This window comes from Hippocampus comes, unplaced genomic scaffold, assembly GCF_001891065.2.
Source record: "Hippocampus comes isolate QL1 unplaced genomic scaffold, H_comes_QL1_v1.1 scaffold279, whole genome shotgun sequence".
NCBI lineage: Eukaryota > Metazoa > Chordata > Actinopteri > Syngnathiformes > Syngnathidae > Hippocampus > Hippocampus comes.
The window spans coordinates 40,050-67,007 of record NW_017805456.1 but is presented as its reverse complement, the minus strand read 5'-3'; the positions used below and the strand labels follow the sequence as shown (position 1 = coordinate 67,007).

At 46.7% G+C, this 26,958-nt stretch overlaps 2 protein-coding genes across 2 annotated transcripts; both read left to right on the top strand.

Annotated features, from left to right (window-relative positions):
* Positions 1-232: 232 nt before the first annotated feature.
* LOC109518596 (annexin A4-like) lies at positions 233-6,340 on the top strand. Its single transcript, XM_019874585.1, has 15 exons — positions 233-339; positions 1,273-1,642; positions 1,710-1,747; positions 1,884-2,009; positions 2,092-2,179; positions 2,303-2,397; positions 2,501-2,614; positions 2,761-2,851; positions 3,033-3,112; positions 3,203-3,259; positions 3,335-3,428; positions 3,542-3,637; positions 3,867-3,925; positions 4,183-4,305; positions 4,642-6,340. Exons 2-15 carry the CDS (start codon positions 1,282-1,284, stop codon positions 4,699-4,701), a joined length of 1,482 nt encoding a protein of 493 aa, XP_019730144.1. The 5' UTR covers positions 233-339; positions 1,273-1,281; the 3' UTR covers positions 4,702-6,340.
* A 1,171-nt stretch (positions 6,341-7,511) lies between these two features.
* On the top strand, positions 7,512-26,916 carry LOC109518572 (disks large homolog 5-like). The gene is made up of 33 exons (XM_019874507.1): positions 7,512-8,264; positions 11,609-11,677; positions 12,476-12,644; positions 13,282-13,425; positions 14,922-15,105; positions 15,220-15,476; positions 15,572-15,878; positions 16,056-16,286; positions 17,186-17,370; positions 17,461-17,586; positions 17,748-17,880; positions 17,956-18,080; positions 18,209-18,384; positions 18,501-18,604; positions 18,704-18,796; positions 19,112-19,945; positions 20,050-20,173; positions 20,440-20,584; positions 20,681-20,796; positions 21,011-21,094; positions 21,224-21,386; positions 21,832-21,994; positions 22,075-22,208; positions 22,276-22,440; positions 22,582-22,765; positions 23,141-23,289; positions 23,514-23,684; positions 23,774-23,973; positions 24,356-24,499; positions 24,694-24,821; positions 25,215-25,324; positions 25,915-26,024; positions 26,169-26,916. Exons 1-33 carry the CDS (start codon positions 7,961-7,963, stop codon positions 26,270-26,272), a joined length of 5,835 nt encoding a protein of 1,944 aa, XP_019730066.1. The 5' UTR covers positions 7,512-7,960; the 3' UTR covers positions 26,273-26,916.
* The last annotated feature ends 42 nt before the right edge of the window (positions 26,917-26,958 follow it).

Genomic DNA, 26,958 nt, shown 5'->3' with positions numbered 1-26,958 from the left:
AGCTGAATAGGCATGGGACGAGGGATGCTGATGGCGAACACGAGTTCTTTTTTTTTAACCAACAAAAGTATGCGTATGAGTAGTTTGCATTCTTTAAATGACCAGAATTGTCCGGACCAGACTAATATTGTTTCCACAGCTCTTGCATTGTCTTCGATTTGTGAGCTAATCGAGTGTCCTTGGCAACAGAACAACAAAAACAAATGAAACCCAATAAGATGGTCAGCAGAGGGCAAATAATTTTTTTTTTTTTTTTACTTGTGCTCCAAGGACACGCCCTCTACGTCCACTCCCCTGATCGACCCTCTCTTCCTGTTGCGCACCACCACCATCTGATACGTAAGTAAAGCTACTTAATTCTCATTTTAAATTTGTTGTTTTTAAACGACACTCGAGACGCCGACGTCCATTGCTGAATGAGACCACTGTAGTTTTTTCCCCTTACTAACATGCCATTGGAATGTAAATTCCCCTCCCGTACAAGAACAACGGAAAACGTTTAAGGTTGCCTAATAGCATCGTGACTAAACGAGCGATTTTCTTCTTTAGCCCCCCCCCCCCACACACACACACACACACATCGTTTTAATGTTTGTTTTCGCCGTTTTGCACTGATCTATACGTCGAACGAGCAAGCTAACGAGCCAATAAAGCGGATGCTAAAAGGAAGCTAACTCCCTTGAGGGTTGCCGGGGCGGGGGTGAATGGGTGGATGTTATGTAACTTCAAATGACATCAGGCGAATAAATAGTCTCATCCGATATTGGAACAGGACGTTTTTTGTCATTTTGTCGTTATTGCTAAGACGAGCTTGTGGTGTAATGGTACCTTCCGGTGCACTTTGTCACGCTGCAAGTGAAGGCACAAATATAAAAAAAGGAGATTAGACTTGGGACAAGTAAGTACACTTGAACACACTGCACCCCGAATTTATTCATTTGGTCCCAGTGTTTTCTTGGTTCAAGTATTAGCCAGCCAGTCAGTCTAAACAGTCTTGGTATGTCAACAAGCCAGTGGAGGGAAGTCACACAAAAAGGTCCTGGGATACAGGAATCTTTTGTGCTCTGTAAATGTTTAGTCTTTTATTAGTCTAACCGTAACTACCGTAACAATGGTCAATTCTCCAGCCAGCCATATTTATGAAAGGCTTAATACAAGTGAACACGCAAGGTTTTGGGGAACCAATTGCAAGATGAGGAACTAAAATTTCACACCGAGCATATTTCTGTTGACATGACATTTAAAGAAGTACCTACTTCTTGTCACTCTCAGGTTGTGGAGATGAGCTACCCAGGTTATCCTCCTCAGTCATCCGGCTACCCGTCACAAGCGGGTGGCTACCAATCACAAGGTGGTGGATACCCCCCACAAGGTGGTGGATACCCACCACAGGCCGGGGGCTACCTACCACAAGGGGGTGGCTATCCACCACAAGGAGGTGGCTACCCACCACAGGCAGGTGGCGGCTACTCACCGCAGGCAGGTGGTTACCCTCCCATGGGGGGTGGCTACCCACCAGCAGCAGGGGGCTACCCTCCCCAGGGTGGTGTCTACCCTGCCCCAGCTGGAGGTTTCCCATCTCAGGCCGGAGGATATCAACAACCTCAGCCAGGTGGAGGCTTTCCGTCCATGCCTCCAGGAGGTAAGATGTCAAGTGCTTCCTTTTGACTGTCGCTCGAAGAAAATTTGACATATATATTTTTTCGTAGGTGGCGGCTGGGGGGCGGCACCACAGGGCTATGGCGCAGTATGTAAAATCTTCTCAGTACACTGAAAATTGTTCATCATAGGGGATGAGTTCTAGAACTAGCTTGTCTCCATAAACAGAATGGTCTGGTCGTGTGCTACAACACTGACCTTTGACACCTGTCCTCTGTTTGCAGCCAGGTGGCGCTCCACAGGGATACCCAGGAGGGGCAGCACCAGGTCAGCAACCTGCGCCCAACTACCCCAGCGGAGGGGGATATGGAAGCGGAGTTCCAACTAATCCTCAGGCACCCGCCATCCCTGTAAGATGACTCATACTACACAAGTTTTCCACATAGCAAAATGCACTCCTAATTGTAACTTTTGTTCTGTTGGAATAAATAGACGGGCTACAGAGGCTCTATTAAGGACTTCCCTGGGGCTGATCCCCTGAGGGATGTGGAAGTTCTTCGGAAGGCAATGAAGGGTTTCGGTGAGTCACTTAATTTGACGTTTGGCTTGACCTTACCAGACTGAACGTATTCAAGTGCCTTGTCAAGTTTGGATTTTTGTGTTTTCTAAATCTCTAATTGAGATTATGGAATGCTTTGTACAGGCACAGATGAAAATGCCATCATTGAGCTTTTGGGAAGTCGCAGCAACAAGCAAAGAGTTCCCATGGTGGCAGCCTACAAAACAACTTATGGCAAGGTTTGCGGACTGACTCGTATTTATCTTGTGATGGACACCGAGGTGACCGGGAATCTTGTGACGTCCGCTCTCTTGTTTTATTTTCCGCATTTCCCTCCCGCAGGATTTGCTCCACGATCTGAAGTCTGAGCTGACTGGAAATTTTGAACATCTTGTTCTTTCCATGATGAAGAGTCCGGCGCACTTCGACGCGTCCGAACTTAGGGAGGCAATAAAGGTTGGCAGGTTCCCACTTACTCGTCTTTGAATGAATACTTGGGCCTTGTTGGAGTTTTGCTACCATTTCAGCTTGTTGCCCCACATAGACAAAAAATAGTGCAATGCTAGAGAATACAAATTGAGAAATGAAGAATTTTCTTTTAGGGTGCTGGGACAGACGAAGCTTGCCTGATTGAGATCCTCTCGTCTCGCTCCAACGCGGAGATTCGTGAAATTGTGAAGATTTACAAAGCAGGTTAGTTTTTATTTATTTATGTATATTTTAAAAAAAAAACAACAACAACAATCTGACAAGACTTACAAGTGGCTCAATTTAAGAGTGAGTGGATGATCTCCATTTAATTAAAGCGGATAGTACGGCTGAACTGTGACTTTTTTGCCGTCCAATTCCCTAAAATGTTGCGCCTTGTTTCCAGAGTACGGGAAAACTCTGGAGGACGCCATCAACAGTGACACCTCCGGTCACTTCCGAAGACTCTTGGTTTCCCTCTGCCAGGTAGATAACTGCACTTCCAGAGACATATTTCCTCAAATAGTCGTACGGTCGTGTATGTACAGCACTGACTGAACCGTTGGATTGCTTCAGGGCAACCGCGACGAGAGGGAAAATGTGGACATATCGCTTGCCAAACAGGACGCTCAGGTACCACCCTGCAGTCATCTACTCTGGTCTCGCCGTTGCTTTGTGCTTCAATGTTTTTGTGTGTCTCCTTGACAGAAACTGTACGCCGCGGGGGAGAACAAAGTGGGCACAGACGAGAGTCAGTTCAACGCCATCTTGTGCGCCCGTAGCAAGCCTCACCTGCGGGCCGGTGGGTAGATATGTTGTTGTCCTAACTTTTCGTTTCCACCTCGAAACTACTGAGATTCTCCACCGGTGAACCCCTGTGTAGACTAACATCTGATTGTTGGACTCTTGTTCTAGTCTTCCAGGAATACCAGCAGATGTGCGGTCGTGACATCGAGAAGAGCATCTGCAGGGAAATGTCGGGCAATGTGGAGTCTGGCATGGTGGCGGTGGGTAAGTCAAGCGCCAAGTTCGCTGTGGTATAAATACAACCAAAATAAAATCTTAACTACTCACACACACATAGATGGTTAACAAAAAACCTCAATATTGTTTCCTTTTTTTTTTTTTTTTTTAATCTCTTGCCAATAATTAAAGGTAGTAGAATTGCAGCTGATGATGTGTAATATTAACGCAGCCATAACTAATATGAATATCATGAATATGTGTGTCCCTTCCCTAGTGAAATGCATCAAGAACACCCCCGCCTACTTTGCTGAGCGTCTGCACAAGGCCATGCAGGTACAGGCATCATTTTGGTAGCCTTAACCTGTAATTCCCTATGTCATTTTTTGTGGGGAGGGAAGGCAAGTAAAAACACAACAAGTCCAACAAACAAGAAGGAGTTGCCTACGCTCAACCTTTTTGCGGGTTATTGATTTATAATCGACACACATGCGCAGTAGAATACTTTTTTAAAATGTGATTTTATGACAATAAGTTAAAAATGACTCGGACAATGATGCTATCAGGCTAACGATTTAACAATCGGGTGACAGGGTGCTGGGACCAAGGACAGGACTCTAGTCCGGATTATGGTGTCCCGCTCTGAGATTGACATGATGGATATCAGGCAGGTGTACGTGAAGACCTACGGGAAGTCACTGTACACTCACATCTCCGTAAGTCTGATCGCCGCGCTCGCTTTCCTTCCGCATTCACCCAATGTTTAGTCCAAGAGTAATTCAGGCCCACCAGAAAGATTTGTAATTTTTGCTCCTCGTTTTAGTCAGAAATGTGTGTTATTGTGAAACTAACAGAGGTGCTCAAGTACGTAATAAATAATTATACATAAATTAAAGTAAAAGTTATAGGGTGTAGTCTGCTGTAATTTTTATCCCATGAGGTATTCTGACTGAAGCATGGCACAAACAAATGTTTTTCTTTTTTTTTTTTTTTTTTTTTTTGATGGGTGTGATAATGGGAAAAATGTTTTTGAATGTTTGTGTCTTTGTCAGGGCGACACCTCCGGTGACTACAAGAAGCTGCTGTTGAAGCTTTGCGGTGGTAATGACTAAGAAATGACAACCTTTCACAAGGACGGAACGACCAGTTCATACTCAAAACTACCTGCAGCAAGTTCGTCCATATCCACGTTATCTCTTAATTGGATGCGTCGTGATTATTTTTTGCGTGTTTGTTGTAGTCGTTGCTTGCCAAATAGACCCGATTTATATATTTGAACATAACCAAACTATAGAAGGGCGTGCCTGGAAATTTCATGCAAACTACAATGTCTAACCGTGTGTGTCCTTATCTGACCGAACGACACGAATGAATGACAAAATTGTCAAATTCTCTAAAAGTGAAGTGGTGTGAGTAAAAGTAGTCGCACCGCTTCAGTTTTGCCATATTTTGTTTGGTTAGTCTCGTTTTAAAATTGGAACCAATTCTTTTTTTTTTCCTTTCTGTTTTCATGTGGACATCTACATCAGTACCGCTGTACCTTGACTTACTCAAATTTATGCTTGCAATGCACATCTTGTACGTCAAGGTACCACTGTATTGTGTAGGTCTTTTTTTTTTTTTTTAAAGAGGTGCACTTGTATTTAAAAAGCCAAATCAATGGGCTCTCCTGCCAAGTGATAATTTACAAGTAGTTTTTTTTTTTAATATATGTGCACAGTGTACAAAATGTGTTTTGTTACTTTTTGGAGGTCGCCAACACATTTCAAATTGTCATTCGTGCAAAATATCTGCAATGAACGCCTGCGCACTAACCTGTCGTACTCGCGCCTGCTCGCCTATGCAAAGTAGCCACCGCTTTATATCTTTCGCTTGAGATTACTGAAACTTTTTTTGTTTTTCTGCTCGTTCCGAGCGTGAACTCAGTCTGTGGCCTTAGTCTTGTTGATGCCACTTGAGGGCACTGTAAACACATTTTGTAGCTGAATGTCTTTTTTTCCGTGACAATCTTGTCGGTTTAAAGCTTGACATGTACAAAACACACAAACTAACACCATCATTTTTATTTCAATTAAAAAAAAAATTAATGACATCATACCTGCTTGAGTGTCGTCCCCCCACTACCCCCTCCCCCAATTCTCTTGAACTCCAGAGTTTCCCGGACAGCATATTGTGTGTAAAGGTGCAACAAAATATGCCTTACATAAGCCATAATATGTGATGAAACGGTTGAGGACAGCCGAGCGAGCGGCGTGCTGCGGGCTATAAATAGCGTCCATCTTGTGGACGGGCTGCAGGCCTCGCGGGGCCCCACAAATGACTCGGCTCGGCTCAGCACCTTTTCCCCTTGACTAGCGCTCATCCATTATCAAAACGGGGCAGCATGGATGATTATTTGATGGGAATATTTGGGAGGTTGTGGTGATACCTCGCCGGAAATAGACTATCTTGCTTTTAGGAGGACAACAGCCCTGCAGCGACCCCGATCGTAATTTCCAGACACGGGACTTGAATTATTCAAGCAGAAGGAGGCACGCTCGCATGTGCGCTCACAGCTCACGTTGTAAGAGACACCGACTCTATCTAGGTCCGCAATCAATCAGTAAAATAGATTCCAATTGACCTGTGACCTCTGGATTAGCTTTGTGCGTTTGTAGCTAATGAACTGTAACTGGCGTGTGGAATGAAATGACTGAAAATGGGAAGAAATACACAAAATACAAGTGTCAATAAAAGATGGTCTATTACAAGAAGAGAGCCAAATGCATTTATTTAAATGTTAGATTTGTCCTTAATTTTAATCAAAATGCATGTTCATGTTTTTTTCCCCCCACAAAATTCTATTTAGAAGAATGTCAAATATTTGACCTTTTTTACTGATTTTATTCACATTTCCACCTGCTTAGATTTTACAGTTGATTGTACTTTATTCATATATCTATACCACTGATATGCTGAGATGCGTTATGTTCCAGGTTCCACTTCCTGTTCTATGGTTATCATCACCGCTCGGTGATGAATGTGGTTCATCATGTCATAATTGCCACAAAAAACAAAACAAAACCTGCTGGTCCTGTTTTTTTTTTCCTTTTAATTTGCGCTGTCTTTGGACGATACAGCCAGCAGTAAATGATGGCACGACTCGCACCGAGACAACAATAGTGTGACATTTACGCTTTTTTTTTTTTTTACGGCCCCGCAACGCCCCCACTTGGGGAATTTACATTCCAAATTCTTGTCGGGAGCCACATGGATTTTCTCTGCAGGGAAAGTCTTACATAACCATTTGCATTGTTTAAACATGGGCAGCGTGTGTGTGCATGTGTGTGTGCTATAGGAACACGGCGTCCTGCATTTAAGTAGATTTCGCTCCATATAGATGATGTCGCAAAGGATTAAATGCACTTGATTGCGTTGTTTCTCAAGGATTTGGACCTCATGCAATATAATTACGCTGCAATTTCGATCTCTTGTTATTATGAGATAAAGATGACTTTGTTGCAAGCTATGCACGGAATACACGATACAGTGTGGTGCATGTCAAGTTGTTGAGACCTTCAGCTTGTCCCACGAGTCACTCACATTATTTGTTTGGCGCACTTTTTCTAGCTCACTACTAACACACAATCGAAACACCCCACAAAACAAGCATTGAAGTTGCATTATGAACCTTTATGTGCAGGCAATATAACAACAATATTAATGTGCATATATTCTTTGTCCTCTGCAAAAACGATCTGTCTATCGTGTGTGTGTGTGTGTGTGTGTGTGTGTGTGTGTGTGTGTGTGTGCGCACGCGTGTGTGCGTGCGCGTGTGTGTGCGTGCGCGTGTGTGTGCGTGCGTGCGCGTGCGCGCGTGTGTTGACAATTACGTGCGCGGCGAGCCAGGTGCGTCCACCCACCAAACCCCGCCCACTTTAAACCCTAAAAAAAAAAACCTAACAAAACAAAAAAAAAATTCCCGTGCTCTGAAAGATGAGTACGTTTCCTTCGTTTTCTTCCTGCGCTCGGACTCTCCAAGCAAACGAATCGAATTCGCACTACTTTCGCACCACTTTTCAACATGTCCCAACAACTCGCGTGCACTTTGGAAGCACCTCGTAGCGTCGAGCGAGCGGGGCTTTGACGACGACTTTTCCCCAGCCGGGGAGGGACTCAGAAAGAGGAAAAAAAAGTGTTGTCATCTCGGCGCCATCAACAAACATGGCTACTCGTCGAGCAGCACCAACTGATCCGGGTCGCCTCTCTTGCTTCTTCGTCTTCTTTTTCTCGCTTAGAGCTTCGAAACTGTCCGGCGGAAGGATTTGATTAGCCAAAAGCGAACCGAGGCTGCTGTTGGAGGTGATTGTGGTGCTGTTGGAGAGGAGAGCCATGGATCCGCGGCACAGGGAGTTTCTGGAAAAGTGTCACCACAACTTGGCCGAGTCCGTCACCGACGCCGACCAGCTCGTAGAGGTCCTGTCTCGGGGAGGCACGTTGAGCCCGGCCGAACGACACGAGCTGGCCCGTGGCGGCGGCGGCGGCGCGGAGAAAGTGGAGCTCCTCGTCAAGATTCTGCTCCGCAAGGACCGGGACCACTTCGCCGACTTCTGCTCGGCCCTGGAGGAGACCAACCCTCACCTGCGCCCGGTGCTGCTCACCGGCACCGGTACAGGGCCTATGATCCACAGCACCGGTAAGACGAAAACTTTAACTTTAATTTATCCGTGGATGACAGTGTTCTCTAAATCACCGTTTCCCAACTTTTATGAAGCCAAGATGGATATTTGACAGGAGAAACAACGCATGGAACACGACTGAAGATAAAATATCACAATATGTATAGCTGTTCAGCATTTGACGATGAATTTTTCCATTGAATAACAGAATTTGGTGGGGTCTTGGGCCCGAAGAAATGATTTGAAGTGAGTTGAGAAGCTTCATTTGGGCAAATAATCACTGACCACCACCATCTTTTAGAATCTTTAGGCGATTACAAACCATTTTAGCAGGTGTAAGCATTTTATTCCAATTTGTTATTAATTCTATGATCTTTGCAGAAAAAGTCAGCATCTAAAACCTTGGGATGGGCGAGTACCAATATTGGTATCCGATACATTGTACTGGTGGTCTTATTTCAATCCAGTCTCTCAGGTACTCTTGATGGCTGCAATACCAGCAATTGATACTGAAGGCAAAAAAAAATCTAAGAACCCATTGCAAGTGATTTTGGGGAAAAAAAGATGAAATATGCCTGGGATTGGTTGCTACTCAATTACAGGGAGCAATTTTGACCTGACGCTACTGCCACTAACCCCCCCCCCCCAACCTTTTCCATCCCAAACCCTTTTCCCAGAGTCTGTGTTTTAATGGCTCTAAAAGCCAATGCAAATCAATGTGAGCTGCAGTGCTTTGGAAGGACAAAGCGTCAACAGGAACACACAAAAGCACATTTCATTTAACTCCGTTAACTATGCAGACCCCTTTTTTAAAATGCTGGAAAATTTCTGGAAAGTTTTCAGTAAATTTGTATGGAGACCGGAGGTGATACATTTTGGAAATCACCACCCGTCAGAGATTGAATATAATAAATCAAATAAAAGCAAATTGTAGGTATTGTTTTGAAGGAGGATTTACTGCCAGTAATTGAATTTGGTTTGATTGTGTTCCTGTTACCACAAACTAAAAGCATTTTTATGCTTTGCATTTTCGTGCCAAAGTGATTTTCTTTGTGATTTTAACAAAATAATATTCCTGCAACTTTGTCTCCATTTCCTGCCCTATTTGCATCAGCATCTAGTTTTTGACCCTCTGCTCTCGCGTCAGTGAGCTGAACGGCGGCGTGTCAATTATGTATTTATCCTCCTCGTATTATTTATAGCAGGATGGGCACTGCGCCGTGAGCTTCCCTGGCTTTTTACCCTTTTTCTCGCTGCATTTCACAATTAGGCAGCGCACGTGTAAAGCTGCCGCCGATGCGCTAAAGCGCTCTTTTGTGCGCCTGCTCACGAAGGGTGCAGCAAAAGTGGGCAGAGTCGACATGGAGTACAGGGCGGACAGGTTCCTCCGGTGTGTGCATGCAACAGGAGGATAACAGTCACAATCAAGGCGTGAATCCACCTTCTCTCGGTTTGCATCGTTAAAATCATTCACGATGCTTGCATGTGCGCCGTGGGCCTCTTCTGTGAGCGCCGTAACGTGACAGCCAGCAGCACACGATGCCGGTTGGGTGTGCACGACGACCTTGGTGTGACGCGACTGGACGGACACAGAATGTTTCCAGTCAGTTGCGGCCTGCCATTTGAGGGGGCGCGAGGGCGACACCCACCCACTCACCGCATCACATTGAATAAGGCAGAAAGAAAAAAAAAAAAAAGAATAAAAACACAGTGGTGCAAGTGATCCAACGTTGGTTAACAATACTGAAAGGCATATATTCTTTATCTGCTGCGAAAAATGATGAATATTGCAGGAGCTTATTGAGTCACTTAAAGTAGTGTGGCCTGAACAAGAGGCAGCCCCTTGAAGACAACCTCAGCAAAGGTCGACTTCTGCTTTTTGAGAACTTTTCTTAAAGGCGAACCCAGACGAGACGCCGGAGTGTCAAAAGTCAGGCGCCAGCATGCACACGTGACTCGTTTTAGGGAGCCTGCTTGATGCGCTTCTCAAACAGTCATGGGAATGGGAAACTTTGGTGAGCACCACAACAAAAAAGGGCTTGATCCATGGGATGTCGCCGTTCCCGAGGCCCATCCTTTTTTTTTTTTTTTAAATACCCTCCACTCTTTCACTCCTCGCCTGAGGGGGGGAAAAACAGGGGTAAGTTGCTATTCTGAATCAAACTAATCGTCTGTTTCACTACAGCAGCTGGAGTTCTGGTGCCCTAAATGGAGAAATACTGGCTTCCATTCTTTCCGGATGATCGCAAACACAGTCGATCATTTTGAAGTTGGTACTGGAACACAGTTTCTCATGTTGCGCAAAACTCACGGTTCTGGGCAACTGCCTCAGCTGAAAGCATGTTGGCTAGCATGAAAATGACCACAACAGCATTTGTACTCCTCTGAAAATAGACTGGCGAGTAGTTTTACAAGCACATATATCCCATTCTGGCCTGTAGCAGGTTGCACTTTACTTTTGGAGTCAGCCAGTCGTTTCCAAATGCTGCTGTCGTGCTACCCCCCACCTAAAAATAAAAAAAAGTTTATATTGTGCCGTAATTGCCAAAAGATGATTCAAGATGCCGCCAAAGTGTTGCTTTTGTCTAAATGAAAACCCCCTACTCCCTGCAATGTCTTTACTTTCTGTAAGATGGCATCTAAGTAGTACTTTTACTGCTGTGGTCTGGTTTGCTTGATGAGTTATTCAAAGAAACTCATCAAGAATTTTTTAAGCGCATTCTGATAATTTACAATGCAAAAAAAAACGTTTCTAAACAGCGGCGTGTCTTCAACCCTCGAGCGTCTACTGTAACGTCTATATACACGCTTGCGGCGCATTCAACCAATTCGGCCAATTGAACAGAAGTTCGCCTCTCCGTTTCCCCCCGACTTTCGTTTGTATTGACCCTTGACAATTGCTGTTTGACAATAAGGACAGTGTTGAGCTTTTCCAGCTGACCGCCTTTCTAACACGGTCTTCCTCCAGTGTCTTGTGTTAATGCCCTACTGTCACTTGTGAGTCACACAGTGGGCTACAAAAGAAGGGGGCATTCATTGGGCTGCTGTGTGATCTTGTCACTGGAGATAAAAGGCTGCGGCCTCTTTGGGGGCCCGGCCAGTCGCTATTCAAGCTCCCGGCGCAACCGATAATTAGCAAGACTCGGCCGGCAGACCCGCAGGGCCGTCATGCCCGTTCGGGGGAAAGTCCCACCTTATTGTTCCTCCAGCTGGACCGTATTCTGTTTTTGTTGTTGTTGTTTTTTTTTTCTTTCTTTCTTCCTAGTCGAGGCTTCTGAATGAAAGCCGAGATGTCGGGTCCATTGCTGGAAATGATCATCCACCCGACTGACCTGAGTGCTTGTTTTTTGCTTCCTTGCAGGGTCCACGTACAGCGTCTTGTCCACCATGCCGTCAGATTCTGAGAGCAGCGGCTCGCTCAGCAGCGTTGGTGAGTCGTCCTATTCCCAGGATTGTAACCTGCGACAACACGCCAGCGCCAATCAATAGATAGTCATCTGTCTCGATCTATTGCTTGATCAGTCGTCTGCAAAAATAGGCAGTTGGCTCGACAGGAAAATTCACGAGAGTTTGCCGATGGTGATTTGCAAATCGGCAAGTGTACGACTATAAAAACAAAAAAAAAAAGCGCAAAAATACAAGTAGGTAAAATTATAGAATAGATTGTTCTGCAGAAAAATTTAGCTAGTCGGCGACAGTTAAAAAAAAACAACGCATAGGCAAGTGCCTCAGCAAATGGTTTGTTCTACGGAGTAACTTAGGTGATTTGTCAATATTTTTTCACTAGTCTCCAGTTGGGACACCCCCGCAAAAGTTTGCTAAAAAGAGGTGCAGTGCACTTCCGTGGCTCCCCTTCCCAGCGTGGCAGATTGAACCATCGTCAACTTGGTGGAATCTGGGGCTCTATATTAGCCACTGGCCCTTCCCTGTTCAGACTGAGCACATGCTGCTGATTACACAGATGTGAGAGGGATTTAGTGACGCCACACACCACACGCATACACACAGACCTGCTTCTTTTGGTCAACCCCCCCCAACCCCCCACCGCGACTCCACTGTGTGGCCTGAAATAGAAACTGAGCTTTGGTGATTGGCCTGAGTGCGGGAAGTTGTGGCGGATTGCTGGCATGTGTCGGGGTTACCAACAACAAGAATTCACAAATGGGAAAAAAAAAATCGAAAAATGGGCGAGGGTCTTAGTTATACTGACGTCTCTCTCGTGTTTCAGGTACGCCCACTCCAGCCTCCTCGCCACCGCTGGCCCACGTGGACGCTCAGCGGGTGCACGACAAGATGGAGACGGTCCTGTTCCAGCTCCGCCACGTGACCCGCGAGCGCGACGAGCTCCGCAAGCGGCTGGCGCTCTCCTCGCCCGGGAGCACTTTTGACGACTGCAGGTACGTCGTCACCGTACAACTTAACGCCGTGATGTCATGAGCGTTCTCATCGTAAACAAATGGTGACAGGTCGCAAGAGGGTTGAACATTTCAACACCACACACAAAAATGCTAACTTTGCCAGCCCATTGATGGCATTTTGCATTGTGTGTTAGCATTAAGCTAGCGGACGTTCCAAAGACAAGTGATGTGGTTTGTTTAAATACACAATTTGGAATTTGTTTCAGTTTCATGTTTAGTTTCACAGTGAAATTCAACCGGGAGTGGTAAGTTCTTTGATTTGGTTAAATGCAAAACGTTGTTCTCTCTGTTTTATTCTTAGTTTGACAGTAAACTTGTACTGGGAGTGGCAACGAACGGCTCTGCGCAAGCACACTTTTTTTTGTTTCTTTACTAGCTTGGCCACGGAACGAGTTAAACTCTTAAATCAAGTTGCTGCTGTCGTCTAACTGGAAACCATGTTCCAGCGGGGAGTAAGCACCAGTGAACAAGTCTAATGTGAGCGCACGTTGTTTGTGCACGACGTGCTTACTGCTCAGTCAGACACGGAGCGCATTGAATTATGAATGCGCCTCTTCCGTTAGTTCGTTTGTGTCATTTCAAAGCGCCTGTCCGTGTGCGTGTGTTTGCGGCGCAGGCCCAACTCGAAAGCGGGCCACGACTACGAGCGTCTGAAGCTGCAGTGCATGAAGGCCATGGCTGACCTGCAGTCTCTGCAGAACCAGCACAACGGCACCCTCAAGAGGTGCGAGGAGGCCGTCAAGAAGGCAGACTACTACCAGTGAGTGCCTGCCCGCAACACAAGCACTCTAGATTTCCACTCCCCCACATTTTTTTTTCTCCTAAAGTATTTTATCTTCACTCTCGGGTGCAATTTTATTTCTCACAATATTTTGTCTTTGAAGAAGGCGGACTTGACTATGGTACATTGGTGAGTTTGGCATTTTTGAGAAGGTGCCCCTTTTGGGCTGTTTGTTGTTGTTGTTGTTGTTTTTTTTTTTTGTGCAACTGATTGCACAGAACAGATTTTATTTGTGTGACAGTAATAGGGATGAACTCTTCATCGCCGTCCGCAAGCTGCCGGGTGAATTAAGCCCTAAAAGCCGTTCCATCAACTTAATTTCATCTTTTTGATAGCCCGAGAGCCAGTCTGCAACCCAGCGAATGTAAAAAAAAAAAAAAAATTAAAATTTTCAAAGTCAACATGACAAAGTTTGGAAGTGACGCTTGCCCGTCTTGAAGAGGACGCGCCAAATGACGCTCTGTAATTAGCACCCTGACCAAAGATGCCACTGGCGCTGCATTTGTTGTGTCGCCTCCATGGGTTGGGGGCGGCGTTTGTGTTGCAGTACTTTCTCCTCCCGAGCAACATCTGGCCGCAATACAGACACACAGATGTCGACAGAAGATTATTATTAAGATTATTGCTCTGTTTAAGCTGCTCCTTCTGTGGACCGTTTGCACTGGGCGCAGTCGGCACATCAAATCGTAACTTTTTTTCCCCGTATTCCGGTTTAAAAAAAAAAACAAAAAAACAACTTCTTAAATTGTAATCTTGTAACCTTTTTTCCATTGTGATACTGTTTTCTCCTAAACTGAACTTTGTTTTTCAGATTTTTGACTCCCCCATACTGTATATTGACCTTATTTCCATAATTTTTTTTCGCCACTTACAACCAGTCTGTTTTCCTAGAACAGCAGTTTTATTCCTCATATTGCAGCTTTTTTTTTTTGTTTCCACAAAATTATAACTCATTTCTCGTTGTCGTATGATTTCTTGTCATATCCCAGCGACTTCATTTTGACCCCACAGGAACGCTCCAAGTTTGCTTTTTGAAGTGTTGTTGCATAAGACAATCATTTGACTGCCAGCACACTTTAAGTCATAAGCACGGTAATGAGCTTGAAGGGAGAACATCTGGCCTTTTGACAGACTAAACCACACAGACTATTTTTAGCCTCCGCAACTCCTGGGAAAACAATCTTCTCTTTGCTGCTAACCTTTTTACACTTCGAGCTGGTTCGGTGGCGTCGGTCTGCCTCAGTGGCGTTATGAAATGAGCAAAGCGCTTTCAGTCATGTTGACTGGTTCATAAAACTTTGTGTTTACTTAACAAATGTACAGTACTAGATTGGGGGGGGAATTGCTCAAGCCACTGTAACGTTCTTCAGTTTGACCATTCTTTCACATACCACTAGAGGGAGCTGAAGGATTTTTTTTTTCTTTAACATAATACAATAATTAATCAGAATGTTTCTAATTGTCTGTGTTTTCAGCACGCTGCACAGCCGTCTGGCGGGCGAGCACAGCCAGCTGAAGGACGAGCTGGAGGCGGTGAGGCTGGACAACGTGCAGCTGCTGCGCGAGCACGATCACGCTAAGCAGAACTGCGAGGAGCTGCGCCGGCTGCGCGACGACCACCAGCGGGAGGTGGCCGACATGCGCCTGCTGCACCAACAGGTAGCATGTTTTTACTTTTTATTAAAAAAAAATAAATCCATCTTTATCCTCCTAAAATTGAAACGTCTCTTATTACATTCCATGCGTCAGTTGAGTTTGTGTGTGAATTTGTAGGTGATTCGGGAGGGCTCCTCGGACGCCCTGAACAAGCTATACGACTCTGCCGTGGACAAACTGGAGAGCGTGAGGAACGACTACGAGGGTCTGCGCAAGCTCTACAACGACAAGACGGCCAACCACAACGCCGACCTGAGTCGCCTCGACCACGCCGAGGAGGAGAACCGGCGCCTCCAGAAGCAGCTGGACGTGCTGATGAAGCAGAGGGACGCCGCCATCCACTACCAGCAGCAGTACTCATCATCCATACGGAGGTGAGGCAGGGTGAAATTTTTTTATTTTTTTAAATCAACCCGTACATAATTATGACTTCCTCCCACCTGTGTAATATGCCTTGCTTGTGTCGCAGGTTGGACCAGCAAGAGCTGTCCAAGGTGGCCGCCCAGAACGTGGAGCTTCAGCACGAGATGGAGCGGCTGCAATCGGAGGTCACGCGCTTCAAAACCCAGCAGCTCAAAGCGAACAAGGAGTGCGAGAACTTCAAAGACGAGCGCGACTCGGTCATCAGCGAGTACCGCCTGATCATGAGCGAGCGCGACCAGGTCATCAAGGAGGTGGAGAGGCTCCAGACCGGGCTGGAGGTGGCCGAGGCCAAGCTGAAAAACACCTCATCGGAGCAGCGGGTGGCCAATGAGGAGCTGGAGGCCCTCCGACAGGTAAGGCTCGTATTTAGAATTTTTTTTTCCTTAATATGCATTTCCGATGTGTCTCGGGGTACTTGTCTGAGTCAGTCGATGATGTCATTGATTGTACTTGCCACCCCTGAGAACATCATGAACAAACAGCTGATAGTGGTTGCATCGGCACATCCTCAGTTTGTGCCTGTTTTGAAGGAACTGTCGTCATCGCTGATGGACAGGGACCGGGCGCTCTGCGAGAAGAACGAGCTTCTGGAAAAGTACTGCCATGAGGTGAAGGACAAGGCAGAGGCGCAGAAGGAGCTGAGCCAAGCCTGCCGGGACATGGAGACGGTGCGCGAGGAGCGAGACGTGGCCCGCAAGGAGAGGACGGAGGCCATCATCCAGCGGGACCAGCTGCTGCAAGAGTATTACCAGGCCAGACAGGTACGCACACAAGGCAGATTTATTCACAAATGGATGGATTGTTTTGTTTTTTTTTCCCCTGATGTTAATCCTTTCATCTAATACAATAGTCATTTTTTTTCCATCTGCTGGCACGCCACCACGCCTTGTTTTTTGTTGCCTATCAGAAAATGATCAGTGCACAGAGCTTTTCCTCCTCTGGAGGTCAAATAATTAATCCCAACAATAAAATCCATGGGAATCAGTTCAACCGCGGTCTTAACGCTCTCCCTAACTCCTTGTTTATTTTCTCAGTGTCGAGCAAGGCCGCTAAGAGATTTTTCCTTAATTAAATCATGCCTGTTAATCCTCAGTAATAGTTCACATTCAACTTCTTTGTCCTTTTATTCATCCCTCTGGACAGCTCAGTCCCACACCCGCCCAAAACATACAATCCACTCCCAACTCAATTCATCACTATGCGCCCCCTTCCAAATGGTTGCAAACTGCCGTAGATAACCGAATAAACAGGCAAGCAAATTTCACTTAACGATGCCTGACCCACTTTTCAACCGCAACAAATAGTCCCAAATCAAATGCTAATAAATAATAGAGAGAGAAAGAGAGACAGGTTGCTGTTTTTGTTGGAAAGGTTGAACCAAGGTATTATAATTATTTTGTGTGTATATTTTTACCATTAACGAATTGTGCTACTAATAATACAGTGGAACTCTGCTACGGTGATGAAACAATTAATACATTATTTCAAAAATATATATGCGTGTTTGTGTATATGCATGTATATATGATTATAAAAAAATTGTGCCCCTTGCACTCACCACTTTATTTTTAAATAGCCTTGCGGGCTTTCCCGATCATTTTTGCCTGTGTTCAATAACATTAGCGTAAATGCCCGAAGTGTACCCAAACTGTACCTCCAGAAACAAGACTCAGCCACCCTGGACATGGAGCGAGCCAGCAAGGAGATCGAGATGCTGAGGAAGCAATACGAGGCCGTCAGTCAGGAATTGAGCGAGGCCCTGCAGGAGGCCGAGGTGGCCAAGTGTCGCAGAGACTGGGCCTTCCAAGAGAGAGACAAGATCGTGGGAGAGAGGGAAAGCGTTCGGTGAGATGACTCTGCTTGTGTGTCATTTGACGTCCTTTTGCTGCTTATCAACGGCCCGCACTGAAAACAAGTGTGATGTGGCTCTTTCAGCACGCTGTGCGACAACCTGAGACGAGAGAGGGACCGAGCCGTGAGCGACCTGGCGGATGCGCTCAGGAACCTAGACGACACTAGGAAGCAGAAAAACGACGCCGTGCGAGAGCTTAAAGAACTCAAGTGAGCCCCCTCCTGCCCTTCTTTTATTTATTTATTTATTTTTTGGGTGGGGGAATATATTTTCTTCCTGTTCTTGCACTAGCTGCAGCTCTAGTTGTGGAGCTCGGCTCATCTTTCTATTGAATGTGAAAAAAAAAAGAGTACATTTCTCTGTTGTGCAGGGAAAAAATGGAGGACCAATTGGAAAAGGAGGCTCGGTACCGCCAGTTGATGGCTCACAGTTCACATGATTCCGCCATCGACATGGACTCGGTTGAATGGGAGACGGAAGTTGTCGAGTTTGAGAAGCGCAGGGTGAGTCGACTGTCTCTGTTTTTATCCGCAGCCATGGAACAAGGCCCATCTAATAGTGTCGTTCTTTTCATGCAGGACATGGATTTGAAAGCACTTGGCTTTGACATTGCCGAGGGGGTAAATGATCCTTATTTACCAGGAGATTGTGGCGTGTTTGTCAGTAAGGTGGACAAAGGAAGTCTAGCAGAAGGCCGATTAAGGTAAACGCCTGACACCGGCAACCCCCATACCTGAAAAATCTAAGTAACGTAACCAAGTATGTGGACTAAATTATTTCCCGCCTGCGCCGAGCAGTGGTTGAAATACAAGAAGTATTTCTTGCGCACAGGGTGAACGACTGGCTGCTAAAGATCAACAACGTTGACCTGACCAGCAAGGACAGGAAGCAGGCCATCAAAGCTGTGCTGAGCGGCGAGGGCGTACTCAACATGGTGGTCCGACGGAGGAAGTCGCTCGGGGGACGAGTCGCCACTCCAGTCCAGATTAACCTCTCCGGACACAAAGGTCCAAAACTATCTGTGTCGTATTTCGCTTTTTAGGTGCAACGTTGAGGCTTTCACTCTTTGAGGTTAGTTAAAACTCAGACTGGCCTATTAATTGACTCGACATTGTCCTCTCAGACTGCGGGATCTGCCTGGAGAGCGGTGTCTTTGTTGCTTCGCTGGCGCCTGGCAGTCCGGCAGTCCGAGACAATAATCTCACAGTCGGGGACAGGCTCTTAGCTGTGAGTACGCTGTGCCTGTAGCACCCCCTGCTGCACAACGCCATATTCATCCCTCTAGAAAAACAAAAATCCCTATTTTTTTTCCCCCGCTCTTTCCAGATTAACGGCATCCCGCTCGACAACAAGTCACTGCCTGAGTGTGACGCTCTGCTGAGGGCATGTCGCGAGTCGCTCTGCATCTCCCTTGCCAAGGTGACGATTGCATACACCTAAAATAAAATTAAGAAACACAAGCACACTAGATGATTAATTTCCAGTGAAGTGACCTTGTGACTGAGTTTTGCAGCCATTGTCAATCATCTCTCAAAACACAGTAGACCTCGTAACCAAAGTTGGCTGCAATAAATCTTTAAATGTGCAAAATAATATGTTAAAATAATAGCACTTATTCCTGCCAAGTTTTCAATCACCTAGCGGCATTTATTATTGATCCACAGCCACCACACGCTTGTGACAGCTGCAGTGTGTTGGATATGTTTACGGGATTTCTGATTTGTTTGTGGGCAGTTCCTGCCACAGAGCTGCTCCGGCCAGAGTTTATACGAAAGCCTGAGGGAATCTGAGAAAGTCTGCAAAAGCTGCCGCAACACCAAGCGCAAGTGCTGCACGCAGGCTGACGGCTGCGCCTGCGAGATGAGGTGCCGGGTGGGCGATGACGAGGAAGGGCACGATGATCCCGGCCTTCATTGTCACCATGTGCCCGGCGACTCCCTACACTCACGGAGCCCCTCGGAGCCCCTGGCCGAGTTCGGTTACAGGAGGCAGGACTTGCACCGCCGGCCCTTCACTTTCACGCCCGTGCTCCCCGACGGCGGCGCTCCATCGGGCAAGGCCGGCGGCGGCACGTGGCCCAAAGTCATTGCCGGAGCGTCCGTCCCCGAGTGTGCGCAGCTTTCCATCTACAAGAGATCCAAACAACGCAAATCCATCTTTGACATGAACACATTCAGGAGACCGGAAGCGCCTCCAAAACTGGACTACATGTCGCTTTCTCAGCTGCCCAAACACTCGCCGCAGAGCTCGGTGGCCGAATCCTTTCAAGGTCCGCCCACCCCGCCGGCCAGAAGCGACTCGTTCAGGTTCAAGCACTCCCAGCAGAATAGCTCGGCGTCCGACTCCACCATCCCGGGCTCTCCTAGTCGAGGGAGTAGTCCCGTCACCGAAAGCGAGGCCGGGAAGCAGGCTTACTACTCAGCTGAAGCTTCGCAACTAGAATCCATGACGTTGGGGGATGACGACGGGAGTCAACACCGGGAGCCGGATAAGAGAAGGTGCCGGCCCAAATCGGCACCGGCGCTGCGGCGGAACGTGACGCCGTTGCATATCCCGCCTCCAATGCAGGTCAGTAGAAAATATCCAATGATGCAAAATACAAATCTGAAAATCTTATGTCCAAAATGTTTCAATAAAATATGACATTTCATTTTTTTTCCCCGCACATCCAGGTTCACCCTTTCTCCAATGACGAGCACTCCCCTGAGCCGATGGATTTGTTGCGCTTCTCCCCGATGCGAAATAATCGCTACAGCATGCACTTTGCACCCCACAGCTACAGCGGCGCCGTGGCACGTAAGTCGGCAAAAACGACATCCGGTCATGTGGTTTTAGTAGACCTGATCACCATGTTGTCTCACATAGAAACTGCAATTGAACAAACCGTTCATACAACACGCCTCTCACATGTACGCAGTCATGAATCCATGCTACACAACATGACATAACTATACATGATTCCATTTAATACTTTGTTTTCCGGAAGTACCTCGGGGCCTCTTGTTTACAAATATTATGAAAAGCTCTACAGTATATGAACAGACATGACTGTGCCATATCAGACCCGACGCAGCGAGGCTTAGCTCCGTGTCCGGCGAAGACGTCTGTGTTGAGGAACACCGTCTACCCCACCTGGAGCCAAGAGATGCAGACCGGCAACTGCCCACCCGGGCCCACCCCCAGCGTCCAAACGCATTCACTTGCAAGGTGCAGTCAAGTGGACATCTTTCAAAACATGTTTTTTGTTTTTTTTTCCTCCTCAACAATCATTAAGTAAATGACTTGGCCTGCTGCCCGTTTTAGCACCCAGCATCACGGTCGCCACAGTGTGGACCTCAACCACAAGCTCGCTGGAGACATGAGCGAGAGCAGCCCACCATCTCACGGCACCCACTCCCTCCCCTCCAGCTCCAGACTGGGTAGATACTCAATAGTGCTTGTTTTCTTTTGACATCATCTTGAAATATCTTGAAATTTCACTTATAGTGGCCAAGAGTGCCTTGATTCGCACAAAATGAAAATTTGTCAAAATACCCCCCTGCAAAAAAATCCATTCTTTTTTTTTTATGTTGCATGTTAGGTTCATTCGACACTAAATTTGGATGCAACTGTTTTTTTTTTTCTTTTTTCCAGTCTCCCTGAGTGCGCTGCAGTTCAGGGCTGAGCGCATTAGGATGCCACCAACTCGTTATCCGTGCTCCACCGGATCTGATAGAGGTATGGGAGTGATTTTTACACCAGGGCTATCAAACTTGTTTTTAGACTTTAAATGACACCTGTGATCTACAGTCTCGGAGTAAACATAAATAAATAAAATGTTGTCACATCCGGCTCGTCGTCCTCCAGAATCTCGCTCCCATTCAGAGTGCAATTCGCCGACAACGCCTCCCAAGTCCCCAGTTGGCCTGGACACGTCATCCTTCGCCAGCAGCCAATTGGCGAGCTCCATCTCAACGCAGCTCAGGATATCCGTCAGCCGCGCGCCAGTCGTTGACGGCCGGAAGGATGGGTAAGGTGGCCCCCTCGCCCGGCTCCTTCAGCCGCCATCGCTCAAAGTGTGACGTGCCGCCCGCTTTCAACCTGATCAAGTGCCTCGTAAAGCAGTAAACAAAGCCTCGCGTGATGGATGGCCGTCTGTTCCGCTTTCCTCTCTGCTGCTCATTAAAACTACTGTTGCTGCTTCCTTCCTTTTCTCTCTCTCTCCTCGTTTGCCTGCTTTCAGATTTGTCTCTAATCCCTTTGTCAAACATCGGCTGGCTGCTCGGCCCAAGTTCCTCTCTTTGAGATGCTTGAGGTTTGTTTCTTGTTGCATATAGACCTTCTCATGATGTCCAGAAAAGAGCGCTTTTGGGTGGCAGAAAAATGACGTGTGACAGTGTGGTAGGCAAAGAGACTAATGTCAATGCTGACTTCCACTGGGCCAAATGTCGAGAGTTGAACATGTCTCCTTTAAGGCCGTATTTGGAGGAGCCGCGCAACGTGACGGTGCAGAGAGGAGCCGAGCCGCTGGGTATCTCCATCGTGAGCGGCGAGACCGGTGGCGTGTTTGTGTCCAAAGTGACTGCGGGAAGCATCGCTCACCAAGCTCATTTGGAGTACGGTGATCAGCTTTTGGAGGTAAAAAACAAAACAAAAAAAAACCCAAACATCTTGTTGATTTGCTGGCTTGTGTGACAAATATCGGCGGCTTTCTCCAGTTTAATGGGATCAACCTGCGCAATGCCAACGAGCAGCAGGCACGGTTGGTGATCGGGCAGCAGTGCGACACGGTCACCATTTTGGCTCAGTACAACCCTCACATGTTTCAACTGGGCAATCACTCTCGATCCAGGTAAAGCAGTTTGAGACACCGCGCCGGAAACCACATTGCTTCAGCTATTTGTACGCCTCCTCCTCAGCTCTCGCATGGAGTCCATCGGCACCCAGCCCACCTCGCGGGGCAGTGGCACCAGCACCCCGGACAACCGCTCCGTGGGCGACACCCTCAGCGAGCAGGACGAGGGCACCGTGACGCCCCCCTCCAAGCAGACCACCCCCGTCACCAGCCCTCACAGCTCCTTTCGGTACCACTGGAACACTTTTAATCATTAGCAGTGACCGCTAGGTTTGCATTGCCTGGAACACTTCCAGAGAACTTCCATTGCAGGTTGAGCTGGGGAATTAAATATGAAATAGTGACACAATGGTGTCGTGTTCCTGCGCAGGCTTCCCATTGCCGGCGTGCGTCGCACGGCGGAGCCGCGTCTGGTGAGGCTGAAGAGGATCCAGGCAGAGCTGGGAGTCCAGATCTGCGGAGGCAATCTGTGTGGCATCTTGGTGGAGAGTCTGGATGAAGACAGTCCTGCTAAAACTCCTGATGGCCTCCTGCCTGGAGACCTGTTACTGGAGGTATCGTCTGACTCGCTTAACTACAATGGCACCTTGACTTGCCGGTGCCCCAGCTTCGAGTTAGGAGCCGTCAGTTGGCCATGATTGTTTTTGTGTCGCAAGCTAAAATTGGTCTTTGTCTAACCTTGCATCCTGAGAAGTTTCACAGTTGGTGAACAAAAGTAGTTTATTTCCTGACTTTCTATTGAATTTTTACTGGATTTTTTTTTCTTAAAAAACCCAACACATTTATGGGGAAATGTGATTTGACCAGTGCACTGTAAGGGAAAAAAAATTGCATTGCACTTTCTTTTACCTCAAACGATGAGTCACTCCACGTTGACTCACTTCTCTTATGTTTGGACCACTGACTCATCTGTTTTGTTTTGCCAACAGTACAATGGCGTCAGCATGAAGAACAAAACCAAAGAGGAGGCTTACCTGGAGTTGTTAAAGCCTGCTGAAACTGTCACGTTCAAGGTACAAAACTGCGTGGACGAGCTCGCTGCCATCAGTCAGATACCTGGAGACGGATTTTTCATCAGGTATACAAAATGACAGTTTTGGGACTTGTCACACAATCGCCGATATGTTCGATGACATTCAGCTCCACCGTCCCCTTTCCGAATAAACAGAAGCCACAATCAGAGCCATTGTAGGGCAGTGTGTGGCAAGATTTCTGGATTCCGTCATGCCTCCGATGCTGCAATTTTGTCGGCGTGTTACATTCATTGACCTTCACTTCATGCTTTCGGATGTGTTCCACCAGATCGCTTTACGAGAGGGTGGCCGACGTGGAGCAGGAGCTGAGCTTCAAGAAGGACGACATCCTTTACGTGGAGGATACCCTGCCCAACGGCAACTTTGGCTACTGGACTGCGTGGCACCTTGACGAGAAAGCACAGAAGATGGAGAAAGGGCAGATTCCCAGCAAATACATGCAAGTCCAACCCAGAAGATGGATCGATGTGTAGAGCCACTTCTCATCTTGAGGAACATTGTGTGGAGCTACTTGTCTTGTCTCCCAAGGATCGACCAGGAGCTCTACAGAAGACACGGCGTAGCCGACATGAAAGACGATGGCAGCGGCGGCAGCAAAACCTTGTCTGCCGCCGCCCGGAGGTCTTTCTTTCGCCGGCGGCTGAAGCACAAGCGCAACGGATCCAAGGACGGGAAGGACCTGATGGCATCTGAAGCCATGATGTCTGATTACTTGCCCATCACAGAAGGTGAGACGGCTATATTTTTAAGGGGGAAATATTTTTAATATTAATTTCAAGTCTACGTGAGGCAAGAAAGCTCAGCGTGGAGCCTCTCCACCCCCTCGTACATGGGGTGATCCATTATTGACAATAGCCTCTCGAAATGTCCACATTTTTGCCACATTGTCATGTTTCTTCTTACTTTTGTTCATTCACTTCTACCCTAACAATTACGCCATATTTTTCAACCGTTCAGTATTATTTTCGACCTGGTGCAGGATTGCGCTATTTTCCGCTGTTACATGGTGTCACTAGTCGTTTGGATTGCTCTTATTGGTCCATTTAACATGCAGCCCAGAAAGTCCAAAGGCGCGTAAAAGATCAGCGTGTTGTCTTGTTGCCTACTCAGATGGCGTGAGCCTGATGTACCAACGAGTGCAGAAAGTGGAGTGCTTAGCCCCCAGACCAGTGCTGATCTTGGGGCCGCTCGCAGAGGCCAGCAAGGACATGCTGGTGAACGAAGCACCTGCCAAGTTCAGTCGCTGTCTGCCGGGTAAGATGCACTTCACTCCGAGAACTTTATAGTAAGGTACAAGTTTGACAGTGTCACTCTTGGAAAGCCAAGATGCCTGACTTTGTCACAATCATTCAATCTATATTACCTTCACCGACACGCAGGCAATGTTTTACATTGTGATACCCATTCACACGCCAAAAGCAAAAGTATGCCGCGCGTTTCTCTTGTAGAGATCATGAAGGCGTCCCAGCAGGCCATTGAGCGAGGCGTGAAGGACTGCGTGTTCATCGACTACAAGCGACGCAGCGGCCATTTTGACGTCACCACTGTGGCATCCATAAAAGAGATGACGGAGAAGGTAGACTTTATCGCTCCATACGTTGTCCACCATGTGCATCCACAATAGGCTGCGTTGGGAAAGTATTCACAGCGCTTCAGTTTTCCCATATTTTATGTTTCAGCCTTAGTCCAGAATGCATAAAATTCATTTCCCCAAGAGTATGCGAAAGTATTTCCAGGGCTTCATTTTTTTCCATATTTAATGTTACAGCCTAATTGCAAAATCGAATGCATACACACCGTTTAATGACAAAATAAATGACTAGAAAGTCACATGTACAATGGATGTGGTAAGTATTGAGAGCGTTTCCCTTTTTCCACATCGATTGTTCATTTTGCGTGTCCTTGCCAAGTTTCTGTGTTCTGACAACCACGGTGCATTCTCCCGCGCTGGGGCGGTGTTCTCTCGCAGGACTGTCACTGTTTGCTCGACATTGCCCCACACGCCATCGAACGCCTCCACAGCGTTCACGTCTACCCAATCGTCATTTTCATTCGCTACAAAAATGCCAAGCAGATCAAGTGAGTAAACCCGTGCCTTGTTTTCTTCATTTTTTTTTCTCATAATCACATGACCAACATGTACTGAACACATAGTACAATTCTCTCAAATATAGTACTTCATTTCTTATTTTATTATTTTTATGTGTTGCATTTTTTGTTTGATGTGAAATCTTGATGCACGGCACTTTAAATTTTGACACTAAATTGCAAAGCTTTTTTTTCATTGACAATTTGGAGGATTGCTGTGACGTTTATAACCATGTGCTGGTTTAATTTCTCATTTGTCATCACACGGGTGGGGAAAGTTGAACTCTTCCGGCCGTCCCCCTCCCTGACACTCCATCACGGTCACGACAGACTTCCTGAAGCTGCACGTGTCCAAAACATGCAGGAGGAGATTGATTCCCGCTAAGCCTCCCCCCCCTCTCCCTCCCTCGTCGTCGTCAGCTGAGTGCCAGCTGTCCCGGGGAAAGCCTGGTCAGAAACCCGTGGCGCTGGTTCCCCGCGTGGGTGGCAAAAATGCTCGGCACCCCCCTCCCTGAACACAAACACGGAAATGAGCTGTGTTGTGTGTGGATTGATGGCGTCGATTTCTTGTGTGTTCTCAGAGAGCAGCGGGATCCATTGTACATCCGGGATAAACTCTCGCAGAAGCTGTCCAAGGAGCAGTTTGAGGCGGCTCAGAAGACGGAGCAGGAGTACAGCCCTTTCTTCACAGGTAAGCCAAAACTTGCACGCTGTCGAAAACGACAGGAAAAAAAGAAAACGGACGAGAATTTGCGCAAACTTGAAATCAGGACTACCCTTTGTGTAAATTCAGCCAAATATTCTCGTCCTCCATTTATTTTGCCCCTCCGCGCAGGTGTTGTCCAAGGTGGCAGCGTCTCCTACATTTGCACTCAGATCGTCACCATTGTGGAGCAGGAGCAGAATAAAGTTCTGTGGATCCCCGATGGGGCGCCGTAGAAGTGAGGCACAGACAAAAAACAAAAAAACAATTCCACACGACTTCTTCATAGCAGTGAATCGGTACATTAACTCATTACGTTTCACTTTAAGCCACTGCACATGCACACTATATGATAATGATGTACTGTACTACAGATAGTTGTTTACACTAGTATTGAATACTACTTGAATGAATGCGTTTCGATCCTGAAGCACTCCTTTTAAACACAACCTGGACCACCATGCAAGATGGCTCCTTTCGCTAAATATTTGTTTTTATCAAATCGTGGAGATGTAGCTTAATGGTATTTAACATGGAGGATAAACTTTTTTTTTTCACCCTCTATTCATCATTTCAGGCCTCACATTATGATGTCATCGTGCCAAGCTTTTCTAATATTTATTATGACTGCATGTGTGTGATGCAAAGAGCTAAACAGCAGCTTTTTACTGTGTGCGTGCGTGTGTGTGTGCGCGCGCGTTCTACTTGAGTTGTCAATTGCGTTTCGCGTTCTTCCTTCAGTTTGATGATTTTAAAGGGATGTTTTTGCCTCTTGGTTGTCCTGATTAGCGACGCTTGTCTTCCAACATCTCAAATGTTGGAATGAAAAATCATAAGTTTTTTTGTTTTTACCGTGATTAAAAAGGGTACTAAGGATGAATGTTTTTTTTGTGCATTCTTTATTAAAGAATATTTCTTACAT

What these genes read in the sequence shown, in the direction of transcription:
- LOC109518596 (XM_019874585.1), top strand. Translation starts at nt 1,282, where the DNA reads ATGAGCTACCCAGGTTATCCTCCTCAGTCATCCGGCTACCCGTCACAA. An exon ending in CTCAGGCACCCGCCATCCCT is followed by an intron (nt 2,010 to 2,091) that starts GTAAGATGACTC and finishes TGGAATAAATAG; the next exon opens with ACGGGCTACAGAGGCTCTAT. An exon ending in GTCTGGCATGGTGGCGGTGG is followed by an intron (nt 3,638 to 3,866) that starts GTAAGTCAAGCG and finishes TCCCTTCCCTAG; the next exon opens with TGAAATGCATCAAGAACACC.
- LOC109518572 (XM_019874507.1), top strand. Translation starts at nt 7,961, where the DNA reads ATGGATCCGCGGCACAGGGAGTTTCTGGAAAAGTGTCACCACAACTTG. An exon ending in TCGAGTTTGAGAAGCGCAGG is followed by an intron (nt 17,881 to 17,955) that starts GTGAGTCGACTG and finishes CTTTTCATGCAG; the next exon opens with GACATGGATTTGAAAGCACT. An exon ending in CTGGAGACCTGTTACTGGAG is followed by an intron (nt 22,766 to 23,140) that starts GTATCGTCTGAC and finishes TTTTGCCAACAG; the next exon opens with TACAATGGCGTCAGCATGAA.